At 41.0% G+C, this 14,259-nt stretch overlaps 1 protein-coding gene across 1 annotated transcript; it reads left to right on the forward strand.

Moving 5' to 3' along the window:
• Positions 1-7,488: 7,488 nt before the first annotated feature.
• On the forward strand, positions 7,489-14,162 carry LOC119738492. The gene is made up of 4 exons (XM_038213397.1): positions 7,489-7,949; positions 10,145-10,279; positions 11,852-12,004; positions 12,680-14,162. The coding sequence occupies exons 1-4, from the start codon at positions 7,587-7,589 to the stop codon at positions 12,779-12,781; spliced, it is 753 nt and encodes a 250-aa protein (XP_038069325.1). The 5' UTR covers positions 7,489-7,586; the 3' UTR covers positions 12,782-14,162.
• Positions 14,163-14,259: the final 97 nt, after the last annotated feature.

Here is a 14,259-nt window from a genome sequence, read left to right on the forward strand (position 1 = left end):
AGGGACATAATGAGAGGAGACGAACAGGTTCTCTCGCGCGAGTCTCTTGTACTAGTAGATAGTTTTCTTATGCTGTCGGAACCAATTGTACTTAGACCAATTTTTTTGGCCCCCACCAAAAAAAAATTGTGTTCTCGATTCGCCCTTGCATGCAATGCAGTTAAATATTATTCCATGTAAGAATTTAAGCGTCAATTAGGTTAACTGCTTACACGATTAAGTATGCCAATAGAGTTAAGAGTGAGGCACAATATCGCAAGTACTTTATCAAACGCCGCGCAATAAAGCCGGACAGTAGGCCTGAGCCTCCAAACTTGAAAGTTTGTAATTAGTGCCTCACAAATAAATAAAGTTGTCTCGGAAAAGTGTATATTGTGTGAAGATTGTCATTTCCCGCCATTAAGCAGTCCAGACTGGCTCTTGATTGATACACTGGTATCTTTAACAACATTCATAAATGCACAACTTAACAAACATGCACTTTTTGAGTTTTTTTCCCCAGTAGAATACAAGGTGTGTCAAAAAACACGAAACCCAAATGTCGGGACTACTGTTTTAGTGAAGTTCTGCCTGTAGCACTTTCAATATATAGGATATGAGAGCCCGATTAATAAGCTTTCTTTTAGAACAAGAATCATTCAAATCACGTATGTACTTTTCAAGTTACGGAATTTTAAACATAACCACCGTTTTAAAGTTCTGTCCACGGATCACACAAAAGGGTGTGCGTTCTTTCAGCAAAGCGAAAGCAATTTACACACATCCCTATGTGATTTGTTTTCGTTTTGCTGAAAGAACACTTACCTTTTGTGATCCGTGGACAGACCTTTAAAACGGTGCTTGCGTTTAAAAGTCCGTAACTTAAAAAGTACATAAATGATTTGAGTGATTCTTGTACTAAAAGAAAGCTTGAATTGAGCTTTTGTATCCTAGATTTTGAAAGTGCTACAGTTAGAACTTCACTTAAACAATGGTCCCGACATTTGGGTTTATAAAAAAGTAATACAAACTTCCCTCAGCATGCAAATTTGTTTGTCTGTGATCTGTTTATATTTCGTGATATCTAGCTATTACACGGAAAAGGAACACCAGAGGTCGGCGTTTGTTGGGTTACCAGCGCAGAGCGGTCGGGCAGACAACTATTTTATTAAACGCTGCCCAGTTAAGTAATGAATAATTTTATGTCAGAACAAAGGATCACGAAAATTTTACCTTTCCAATACAACCAAAGATTTGTTTAAAACAAAAATGTATCAAATTCCAGTATACATTTTATGTACACGTACAAGTTCTTTCTGGTTTGATAACGTCATCACTCCATAAAGGGAAAGCGAATACTGATTTTGTTCGGAGAGGACACATGTTCATTATGCAGTTAAAATAACGTATGAAAATATGGAAAATATAAGTGTATGTTTTATAGGTTTTCTCGGTCAATTTCGGCAAATGAGCAGCCAATTTAATTTTCGTGCGTTCGAATTGAAACTATTTTGCCTCTCCAGTTGTTACTGCGTTTCAAATTCAGAATTCAGCCATTCAATTTCGTTTTGAGGCATTCAAATTCCTTAAGCACTGTGTTCAATTTAGCATATCGTCATTCTTTTTCGTGACACACAATCGTCATTCAATTTAGCAAAGCTGGTTCGACTGGAGATTTTACTGATTTAATTTTTTTCAATTTCGTAAAGAGGCAATCAATTTCGCTTAAAGAGAATTCAAATAAGTACGACTAAAGAAATACGAATAAACAGATAAACTGTACTAGGCAACTGTTTCGTATCTTCACTTTAATTCAGGCAAACCTTGTTTTCTTTTTCGGGGGGGGATCTTTATTGGTTAACTGACCAAGACCTAATTTTGTATTGTGTTTGAATGGGGTGTTTCTTTATGTTTTTTTCTGGTTTTTTATTGTTTATGTTGTTTCTTCCTCAACCATAAATCTGTTAGCGTGCCAGACATCTTGGCATATATGTCTGGGTATGGTTGTACCACTGCATGCACTTCACTTGGGTGATGACATCAACGCTCTGGATGGCTGCTTGTTGAAGGAGATCGCACCTCCACTGCTGCATGTTCATTCCTGCTTGCTGGGCAGCCTGTCTGTCTCCGACACGTTGTTGCCACTCAGGTAACCCAAGGATGAGTTTAACTGCAGCCTTGAATGCAGAGTGTGCCATCTCCGTGCTGTTCAGGAATGGGGAGTAGGGAGGGAGGCGCTTCAGCTGGATCATTGGGTTGGCACCTTCAGGGAGTTGGGCTCGCACGTGAGGCCTCGCATTGTCGTATATGAGGTAAATGGGTTCGTCGTCTGGGAAAACTGCATCACACTCTTGAATTGTGTCCGCAAGAAACTCCTCGAATCTCTCTCGCGTCACAGTTTCGAATACGATTCGGTGGTGCACCAAGCCTACTTCACTAGAAACAGCGAAGGTGACATTGCAATTTCTCCCTCGTTGTCTGTCGACGACTCGTCTTGCAGCGATCCCTCGTGGAGCTCTACCCTGGGAGAGTCGAGTCCAGACGTTATAACCTGTCTCGTCAATGAAGACTAGATGCGCCAGAACACCATGCTGCAGGAACCACTCACCATACTGGACGCGTTGATCAAGAACTTCAGGGGAATTTCTTGCATCAGGGACGTCCTCCACTAGTTTCAGTGTAATCATCATCCCATCCAAGGCCCTGGCTATGGTGGCAGTAGAAACCTGGGGCTTCTCTGGCAGATGCTCACTCAAACTAGCCTTCATTTGTTGAAGTGTCAAGACGGGATTAGCGTCAAGGATGCCTTGCAGATGGTTTCGCATGTCATCATCCATTTTGCTGTGGGTTGCTCCTCCTCTTGCCAGCGTCTCTCGCCTTCCAGTCCTCAAATATGTTGCAACAATTGATCTGGCTGTGGACTTGTTGATGTTCAAATTGACCGCAAGCTCAACAAGGGCGGATCCAGAACACAATTTTTTGGGGGGCAAAAAAAAATGTTGGTCCCCCAAAAAGTGGGTAAAAAAAATTACGGCGTGGGGTTCGGGGCCTGCTTAAAGGGCCCCGACATTTTTTTGGATTCTAGATGCTCTCTGGTGCGATCTGAGGCAATTTCTGACCACTTTAACCAATGTTTTTGGGGGAAAAGATGGTGGTGTACTCATTGCCTGCCTTTATTGCGATGTCACATAAAAAAAAAATTGGTTTCGTTTTTTTTTGGGGGGGGGGGCCATGGACCCTGTGCCCCCCCCCCCCCCCTGGATCCGCCCCTGAAGCTCAAGGTAGTCTTGCTCGTTTCCCTCGAAGGCCTCAATCAACCTTTCTCGATCTACCTGGGCCACTCTAGCGTAGCGACCACGAGCTGCCATTTCTAGAAATATGCGTGTAAAACTGTAGCGAAAGCTCGTCTTCGAAGTACATCGGCAAAGTGACTCAAGTGCCAAAAAGTGAACCGTATTTATGCCTTCAACATTCTTAAGGAAACAAAAATTTAACAAAGCGTTTTTTAGATTGCACAAATTCCAGAAAGAACTGCCTAAAAATGAATTTGAATGACTAAACACACGCCTCAAAAAGCTCCTGCGAATTTGAATGCTGCTTTGTTGAATTGTTAAATTGCATGATTATTTTGTTAAATCGAATGACGCAACAGTACATTTGACTGGTTATAAAACGAAATCGAATGACCCTTTTCAGTAGCATTTGATTTCGCGCGAAATAGAATAGCGTAGTGGTTAAATTGGCTGCTCATTTGCCGAAATTGACCGAGAAAACCTATAATAATACCTAACTTCCGGTTTGATGACGTCACAGCATTAAAGATCGAAAAGTCAACATTGTAACCGGTATCATTATTTGGGCTACGAAAACAGTCATAAGACAGGGATCAAATGTTAGAAGTTAAGGGAAAAAATGTCATTTTTTAATTCTTCCTACAGTAACTTCCGGTCTGATGACGTCATAATTTTGAAACCTTGCAAAGTTATATATAGATGATAACAAAATAACAAGGGGCAATTTGGTAAAATTTGGACGGATAGTTTTTAAATTAAAACAAAAGGAAACCCTATTTAATGTTCCGCTAGAGGGCGCCCTTTCAAAATGACGTCATAATGCTGTTTTTGTGTCCTTTATTCCGTTCTTAACACTTCCATAATTTATTTGCAATAGTAAAGAGCTTCCGCTTTCGAGTTATATTCAATTTTTATTTCACTTCCGGTAACACCGGGCAGTCCCCCGTTGCCCCTCCCCCCCCCCCCCCCCGCCCCCGCTGCCCCCCCCCCCCCCCCCCCCCCCCCCCGATCTTCCAATGGACCAATTTCGGATGGGGTACATTGAGCAATATATCGTCGGGTGCCCGGCAGAAGGGCATATGAGCGTTCTGACGCAAAACTCATTTTCAAGAAAATTGCAATGAAAGGTTTCATTGTTCCCCTGCGCGCATTTTGAATCAAATGTTTAATATTTCATTAAAATGGAGGCAGTTTTCTGCATATGCCCTTTTGCTATGAACATTTTGGTCATTATGCGCTATTGCATAAGGGCATATGCACATATGCCCTTATATATATGCATATATGGAGGCACATATGCCCTTATATATGCATATATGGAGGTAGTTTTCTGCATATGCCCTTTTGCTGGGAACATTTTGGTCATTACGCGCTATTGCATAAGGCCATATGCACATATGCCCTTATATATGCATATATTAGGCAGTTTTCTGCCTGCCGGGCACACGACGATATGTTATTACGTAGCTTAAAGGTTAACATCAAGCAGTAAAAAGGTGCGTATGAACATTCTGGCTTTCTTAACGGAAAGAATCACACTTACCACTGGTTGATAATGAGGCAATCCAAACTATCAACAGCAGGAAATCCAACCTCAACCCCATTATTCTGATCTCAAGTTAGTATCTCTTCTGATAGCTGGTTTCCAGTAGGCGACCGGCTAGTAGCGATATGAATCGCTGGAAACAGTTGTCTTTCATCGGAGAGGTTTTAAAGTAAACTCCATAATGTGCAACTGCTAATGTTCTGAATCCAAAAAGCAATCGCAGAATTTGAACAGCTAGTTTGGATTAATTTAGGAACAGGCAAAAAGGCTCGGGTCGAATGCTTGTAGTTTAGTTAAGACACACGGACCACTGACAATAGTTGAGAAGTGACTATTGTTTTTCACTGACCACAAAACAGTGTGCCAACATCTTTCAGGATGCCTTGAGGCTTTATCCAGAGTACGCGCCATTGTCAGAATGGCGCCTAGCCTTGTGTCAAGAGGATGAATAAGTAACCAGTACACGGCTCTTAATGTCTGCAATATTTATTATGAGTCAATTAACAGGGCTACATCACACGCAAGGAGTTGAGAATGTTTCGAACCACTGAAAATCTATAAAGAGATGGTACAAGTAAAATAATAGGAAGTCAAAGTCGTCTGAAATAATGATCAATTGATATTTTTTGGATGAATGACATTGATATAATGAGTTCCGAAATTGAGATGCTGTCATAAAATTAGGGTTTATTTCGGATGCTTTGATTCCATCGTTCCTTGCTCTATGATTCCATCAAATGCATTATTTTAATACTGAATTGCCATTATTGCGCAGAAAAGGAAAATAAATCGTATTGATCTTGGGGGTAACATATCGCTGAGATACAGTTTGTGTTATCAAAATTATATTAGTGTGAATTTTTCCCTTTTTGTTTCTGGTGAAATGTTGATAACATTGGGTCGTATGAATAAACACTAGCAAATGCTTGGAAGTTTAAGCAAAATAGTGTAAAAGCAGTTACTTTGGAGTAAAAGCCTTAGGGAAAAAGCAAATGCTTGAATCAATAAGAAAACAAGATTTATTGTACTGTTCAACATTTTTCACTAGACTTTCAATGATGGGAAATACTTCTACCTAGCGCGCACACACACAGGTTTCACACGTGCGGCAACAGTTCAAATCATCAAAGTGATGCATACACTATAGTAGTAGAAGTAGTAGAAACATTTATTTCAATGTTGCCATTTCCACACAATGAAATGTTACAATGCCGTGTAAACATATTATACAGAGCAAAATGCAATGAATTATGTAATTGTGTATAATAATGTACATGGATCAATACTAGAACAAATTTACGACAACATTTAGGTATAAGGTGAAGCGTCACGCTTTTGTACCCTAACCTATCGACAGACAAGTGGACATGACCGAGAAAAACAGAGACAGTGACAAAGGACAAAATGGACAAGGTGATCCTCAAATCCAGCTAAAATGATGAAGAAAAATTTCCCCAGTTGCAGAAAGTGTCCTGTAGACGAAGTCACAGTTGCATAAAAAAAATATAGAAACTTTTTTTTTCAGCCGGTAAAATCATACTGACATTTTGAAAATAATATTGAAAAAAAAAATAAACGTTTGAAAAGATTTATTACCGAATAGACGGGTGATTATTTCATTTTCATCATTTTCATCGTTATGTGCTGCATCGAAATTTCAAAGTAAAATTTCGCAGATCTCGAATAAAACGCGAAACTATCGTTTCTTCTAGTGATGAAATTAAAAAATGTTGTTTTTACTTTCGCGTGAATGTGAATGGAAATAATTTTTACTCATTTTACGCGATTAACATTAATAATAATGCAGCAATTTTCGTGCAGATGCATTTGCTATAATTTTTCAAGGTAAGGCCAAAAAAAATAATAAGTCGGTCTCTGGTCAGCGCGCGCGTCGATTTTAATCATGCGCGTCGATCTTTTTTTTTTCCAAAATGTTCCGCGGTAGCTCCAACAGCGCCCTCTATTTCCGCACCTCCTCATTTTTTTTTAACCAAAGAGCACCAAGGAATGGGAAATTGCACCAAGGCAAATGATCGAAAGCACCAAGGCAAATTATGGAGGACACCAATATACATGAGGACACCAAAAAAGCAAAATAGTACCCACCTTGTCTGTACAATCCAAGCTTGAAGAAAAAGAAAAAAGCAAAAAAAAAAAAAAAAGCCGCGTGGCCGCGTCAATTCCGGAACTTTGGTCGGACCAGAGACCGAATATTATTTTTTTTTGGCCTAACCCCAATCCAGCCTTGAAAAATGACCAGTGAATACTTGAAATCTGAAGCATTTACTCCTTTTTCATTAATACGAATAAAGCAAACGCTTACAGTCTAGAAAAAGCTAAAAAGTATAAAGTAGGCCTAATGCTTTAAGGTGTTGGCAAACGCTTTTTGGTAAAGCGTTTAGCTTCATTTTATTCACACAGATGCGAGTAAAGGCTTCAAAAATTGGCAGTAAAAGCAAATGCTAGTTTTTATTCATAGCCCCATTGTCACCCCATATGCATCAGTGCTGTCTCGCTACATACAATACTGTCGGCACTTAGCGTGCGATTAGTATATGCAGGAGGCACATCAACCGCTTGCTTCGTCAACGACATAGCCTATGACGTCACAAGAAAATAAATTATAAAGCTCATAGTCTAGTGCATGCACAGCATCCATGCATACACGGACTGTCTATAGTGATATCAGGGCTAGGCTTGACAACAGCCATCATAATCATCATTTTCTGGCTATACGGCGTTTTGGCCAATGCGCGCCACATAAAAAAATGGCGAAATGCCAAGTGCCCGAGTGCTTCAACCGGCGCGATAAGGACAAAGGCAAGAAGAGTTTCTTCCGCATCCCCGACCCGGCCAAGGGGTACCGGGACCTGGCCCAGAGGTGGCTGACCAACATCGGCTCGGGTAGGCAGGTGGAGGGCTTCGTCTTCTCCAAGAACAAGCTGGTCTGTGAGGACCACTTTGAGGTGACGTGTTTCAGGGAGGATCTGCAGGCCCGGGTGCTTGGTTACCGGCCGGCGCGCAAGAAGCTCAAGCCGGGCTCCGTGCCAACCATCTTCGCGAGCTGTCAGGACGGGAGGCGGGACCCGCAGCGACTCTGGCCCAGTCAGCATCTCACGGTTGGCCGCAAGGTAGGCAGTTTTTGGTGGGAATGTCAATTGTATTGATGACCTCTCATGAATATTCATGTTTGGTTATTATGAGCGCGTGCATTTCGAACGGTAATAGCTAGGCAGTCATGCTCTTCAACATGTTCCTTTTCCCCCTCTCAATAAATTTTGATCTTTGAGCGTTTTATTTTAGCCAAAAATCCTTTTAAAAGTGGGTGTTTATAACCCTCGAAAAAAGGCTTTTATTTTGGATTACTTAAGCGCACAAATGAATTTGCCCAGCCCCGGTTCCATAAAGGTGGTGGGAAACCGTGGCGGCGCCAGACTCTTCAATTGGTGGGGGGATGGGGGCGATTTTTTTCTCAAGCAAGGGGGGGGGGCAAGGAAGACAATTGGGGGCAAATGCCCCCGGGCCCCATTGCCCCTCCCCTTCCCGTAGTGCAGCCTCTGTGGAAAACATCCTTCCCTTAGAGAACTGAATTATTGTCCGATGGCAAATAACTGGAAAGGCCTCATTAGTCCATTACTAAATGCAGGCCGATTTTGGTCAATGTCTCAAAAATGAATTTCTTTGTATTCCTAGGGAAAACATTGCAATTTCATTTGTTCTGGTGACGACACGCCCAGTCGTATTTCTCGTATCCCTCCGCTTATTTTAAAAGCGATGTTTGGGGACATCATTCTGTTTGTCGTCACTGTTTAGGAAATGTTGTAGATTGATCCAGTGCTCAGTTTTACGATAAAAATAAAGAATGCTGAATTCATCTTAAGAATTATGCATGCAGGTCTACGTCTCATAAATATTAAAGGCACGCGCGCGCGCTTGGTACGCAGCAAATATTGGCAAACATCTGGCAATTGATGGTGAATGGACCAGTGAAAATTCGGCTCTCGATCATGAATATTGTATGAGGTATAATACATTCTACCTCACCATTACCTCCACTCAAAATCACGTGAGATTGTATTGTCTGGTTGTACTGAGGTATGCCACACATTTTAAGGAACAAAAGAAAGCAGAAACGGGCCTACCTATATAACCGGCCGTTTCGTGCTCATTCATCAGTTATTCAAAGTAGCATTTATTACACTGGCTGAACCCAAAATTATGGACGGTGGGGAACTTTTAGGGAGTGCGTCACGTGACTCCTCATTACGGTAATGGATAGGTGGAATCCCAATCGAACTTCACTTCGTTCGTTTAATTGGGGAATTATACGGGTTGAGACAATAGTTCGGCTATATAGTTCTTTAATTATGCGTTGCAGGTGTCTCGATCAGAGGCTGTTCTTTGTTATTTTAACTTAGTAACAATTTAGTGACAATGAATTCACAAAAGGTTTACTCATGCCTATATTAGCCAGTCAAAACCACTGCCCTCTAATCCGCCTCAACACACAAGGTCTATAGCCCTAAAAAAAATCATCAAAAATAATGCAAATTTTGAATCTGATCGTCTTATGATAATGTCATTTATATAGACCGGAATATTGTTAGCTACATTTTGATACCCCGTTTGCTACCAAAGACTGTAAATCGTCCAACATTGACAACGGTTTATGAAAAAAATGGCGATTTGAAAAGTTGCAAATTTAAAGAGTACGCGAGTGGAAATTTCTGCGAGTGACAATGTCGCACTGCCCGAAACGAACGGCAGGGAATATCAATCGCATAATTCTTAAGATGAATTCAGCAGCAGGTGTAGTGCATGGGAGCACGCGCATTGAAGTACCCGCGCTTCGTTCGGGCACTGAGCAGTCGATTGGGGCCAATTACGGGCATGTGTGTTTACGCTTTGCAATTTCTCCATGCGTATAATCTTTAAATGTGCAACTTTTCAAACTGCATCATTTTTCATAAACCGTTGCCAATCTTTGACGATTTACAGTCTTTGGTAGCAAACAGGGTATCAAAATGTAGCTAACAAAATTCCCAAAGGTCTATATAAATGACGTCATCATAAGACGATCACATTCAAAATTATGACCCCTACAATGAGTGTGGACTTTCCTTTTTTTGCGTACAAAATTAATGTATCCTTAATGATAATTTTTTTCCTGTTCGGTTATACATTTAATAGGGGGACAAGGTTGTGATTTTCCTTGAATCGATTTGAAATGGTACAATTCTCGATATAATCATAGTGACATAAATAATGTTTAAAAAAATTCTGCAATAGACTTTTTTTAAGTTTGTATTTTTGTTCTTGAATACAGAGTTCCAAAATACGTTCCAGGCTTAAACCAGACCTTTCACTTCCGGTTCCGGGTGAACTTCAATCGATTTCCAGTTCTGTCTACGGAGCCGGTGAGATGAGCGGGCCAGCGGAACCACCGCCCTCCCAGGCACGTGTGAGGATGCCTCTCAACTCCCAACCCCATCCCACGTACCCAAACCACCCACCCCAAACCACTAAGCTACACCAAAAACGCGTGCGGTCACTCGCACTACATCGTTAACATCGCTGTACTGCAACGTCAAGAGCCAAATCCGGCAATTGGCACATTCTGTACACTATTGGTCATTTTCTACAAATATACTGATTTAATAAGAAAAAAAGATGGCTTACCAATAAAAATAAAAATAATAATAGTTGGTTTTTATAAAGCGCACGAAACCACCACGACTGGCGCTCAAGTTACCCCTGCTCATTGGGCCCATGAAGCATTCCAAATACCATCTCAGCTCCCCAGCTCGATGCTGCCTGTTACTGTTAGGCGCAAGGAAGCTATTAACCATCTCTGCCCTCACAGGTACCCATGTACTCCTGGGTGGTGGAGAGAAGCAAGGAGTGACAAAGTGCCTTGCCCAAGGGCACACGCACCATGACCCGGCCCCAGGCTGGACTCGAACCCACAACCTGCTGCAGCTTTACCCGCAGACCACGAATCCAATGCCTTTAACCACGAGGCCACAGCATTCCACTCAAGCTAGATGAACGTTTTCCTCACATGTATTCATTTAGACCAATATTCATAAAGACATAATAAGTGAGTGTTTATGAATGGAAAATCAGGTGAAGCCACTACATGCATGATTGTGCAAGCAAACTTTTGACGGGATGGTGTTATGTTCGAGTCAATAACAAGTCATCTCAAGCCAAAAGCTGTTCACAAATGAACTTGTGACAAAACTTCACAGAAACATTCCATTGTCATTATTGTTCAACCCGTTTCAGTCAGGGGCGGATCTAGCTTTCAGGAAAACGGGGGTTGGGTGCGTGTGTGGGTGTGGGTGTGGGTGGGTGTGTTTGTCTTACATACGCAGTATGGACTTCCGAACAAAAGACGTCCACATAATGTAGGTAGCACCGACGTTGTGTGGACTTACCCCACGTCCACACAGTGTTTCCCCATTTCTGGAAAACAGGTTTAGAGGCATTTTTGGGTTAGGTTTATCTGTAGCAGAATGAAGAGAAACACTAAAGGGAATCATAGAAAAAAAATTGGGTTGAAAGAGTTTTCACAGTTTGAGAAAAATGAGTTTTTTCACTGGTTTTTCTTAACTACACGAAAGCAATGGAAAGTCTACACTAGTCATGTGAAACAAGTATGGGTGGGTGGGGGTGTGTGTGTGGGGGGGGGGGTGATACGAACGGGTGATGAGCGAAGGCGTGCCAAAGGCAGGTATTCTGCATTCTAAGGCAATTTGAGAATAAATTTAGGAAATTTAGCACTCCGTTTTTGTTTTTTTGGTGGCCCCATTTTATAATAGTTTAAGAATTTAGTAAGCAGGTGAACTGCCGCTCCCCCCCCCCCCCCGATCAACTACTGTTTCCTGTGACTGGACTTGTGAAAGGTCTTGTGATTTATTCTTGACTGGACTTGTGATGGACTTTTGGCAGTGAACGCGGCTCGACTAAAACAGTCACTGTCATGTGACAAAAGCTCAAATACCAAGTTCTTTGATTTTTTTCCCCGTAGCAATTACCAAATTCCTTGCCAGCTGAGAGCACGATGGGAGACCAGGATGACTTCACGAGAGAGCCGGGTACCAGGCAAATTCTGACCCCTGTGGTCAGTGCTGCTATGAGTCCACCTGACACATTGAATCTGGCTCCTGGGAACCACCTCAAAGTATGTCAAATGTCCTTGTTTAATGCAGTTTGGTCGATGGCCGCAATTTTCTTTCTTACGTCTATGGCTAAGGACTTTTAACGGTGATGTTAGCCATACTCAAAGACAATATATGATTAGCCACAAAAAATAGCTTCACGTATGCAGCTATGTGCTTGTGCGTGGGTAAAGAGAGCCAGTCTAGTATCCTCCTTAATTGTACCTTTCTTGATGACTGACTGACTCACTGACTGCCTCCCCTGCAGTGAACAAGGCAGTGCTATTGTATAGGATTACCTGAACTGCCAAAGAATGAGCTTAAACCGATCCATCGAGTAGACGAGACGCATGAAAAGACTTCAAGTGCGCTCTGGCACAAGCTCCATTCGGCTGTGTGCACAAACCAAAGACGTTCGACTTAATTTGGACACTACGCCTATGCGGTAGCCCTGAAAGGACATGTAATGTCGTCAATGTGTTTTACGTTCGGATGTCGCTAAAACGGTAACCAGGTCAAAAAAATGATCAAAAAATGGTGACGATAAATTTGGTGCCAAAAAAAAAAATCCAAATGTCTTACGAAAAAGAAAAGACTTTAAATTGTGCGCTCTTTTCCCTGCTCTTTCTGTTCGAGCGATCTTTTCCGGCCAAAATATGGAAATTATAAAAATTGATCTCTATCTGTTCTTTGGGCAGGTTCGCCTGGTGGAATTCGCCGACAAGGAGGTGCAGACGGATCCCGTTCTTATCTTGCCGATCAGACGATACAACTGTTCGCAACGCGACAGGGTGTCATAGGCCAAGGGTCAAAGGGTGAAATGGAATCCACAGTAACACCAAATCCATAAGACTGGAATTAGGTACACATCAACGCATTCTCATCATAAGATGTTCTTTGCTTTAATTTATGTACAAAATATCTTACATAGTTATACTCTGCCAAACAAAAAATAATGTTGACTTCATATTGTGCAATTTGTTTTTGAAATGTATTTCTTGATAACATTCAAACATTTCCCGTTGGTGTAAAATTCAAATATCTGCCTATATAATAGCCTGTGAAATTTCTAATAATTGGGCAACAATTGTACTTAATAAGAGTAAATAATTCCATTCTATTCCATCAGCCGTTACTATTTTTAGACATTGATCAATCAGATACAAAAGAGCACCTCATTTTTTTTTTGCTGCTAATTTTCACCCCAGTGCCTGGCATTTTTTTCCCCAGTCAAGATTAAAGGCAAAACAGTGAGGTGGCCACATTTGAACACTAATATATATCCCAATATTGACTTCTGTGCACATTACAACTCTGAACCTGGTACCATTTTCTATCCACCCTAGCATATCAAGTAATCCAATATGTCATCGTCTGCTCTAATATACTGAGAGTAAAACAAACCACAAGTATAATGTGCCAGCAAGTAAAATCAAAGATGCATTTTCACAACTAAAAGGTAATATACAACATTTTCTTTTGCTGTAATTTTCACAGATGGATTTAGGGGTTAGTGTTTTACAGCAAATATTGTTACACTAACCTGTTTAAAGGTTTGAGTTCATAGATGCTGGAAAAACCAACAAAAAAAAATATGCTATTCTTGTAGTCTGGTTCCCTGACCCTACTTTGACGAAACGGAGCAATTTATAGACGTTGCGAAATTGTCATGTCATTGGGAATTGATACAAAAATTCCACTTTTCTTGAAAATGCAGCACACCAGGTGCCATGATTTCACAGTATGCTTGAGACTATTATTCACTTACATTTATTTCATAATAAGTTGGTAATTTTGTTTTTTGATGTTTGCAAATGTTGTATTATTACCTTTAAGCGTCAAACTGACATATTTATCCACAATTTGAAATTCCACAACCGTCATCTGCCCAGACATCCTACTTCACCATCAATGATTCTAACATCCCAGAACCTGATTTTTGTGACATTTTGCTTAAGGGAGATTCTAAATCACAAACTTTTGTACACAATTCATTTCTCGTGCAGTTGAATATAAATGTGTGTGGCAGTACAATTACAAAATGAGTCTGTATTGATGATTTCTTTGAAATGTAATAAAACAGAAAATGCTGATAAGTATAAACAAAGTAGCTGTTGTTAACTGTTGATATATTGTTTGTTTCTTTTCTTCTGCTTTTTTTTTTTGGGGGGGGGGGGGGGAGGAATTCAGTCGATTCACAATGCAGTGCGTCACCAAGAGTATGCCATGGAGAGTCCATTTTTCAAGTTTACTGTCAACAAAACATGACCCATTTGAA

This window comes from Patiria miniata, unplaced genomic scaffold (genome assembly GCF_015706575.1).
Source record: "Patiria miniata isolate m_02_andy unplaced genomic scaffold, ASM1570657v1 HiC_scaffold_3, whole genome shotgun sequence".
In the NCBI taxonomy this organism is placed as follows: domain Eukaryota; kingdom Metazoa; phylum Echinodermata; class Asteroidea; order Valvatida; family Asterinidae; genus Patiria; species Patiria miniata.

Coding starts and splice junctions, on each gene's coding strand:
- LOC119738492 (XM_038213397.1), top strand. CDS start 7,587: ATGGCGAAATGCCAAGTGCCCGAGTGCTTCAACCGGCGCGATAAGGAC. Junction 10,280..11,851: donor CACCGCCCTCCCAGGCACGT/GTGAGGATGCCT, acceptor TTTTCCCCGTAG/CAATTACCAAATTCCTTGCC. Junction 12,005..12,679: donor CTCCTGGGAACCACCTCAAA/GTATGTCAAATG, acceptor TTCTTTGGGCAG/GTTCGCCTGGTGGAATTCGC.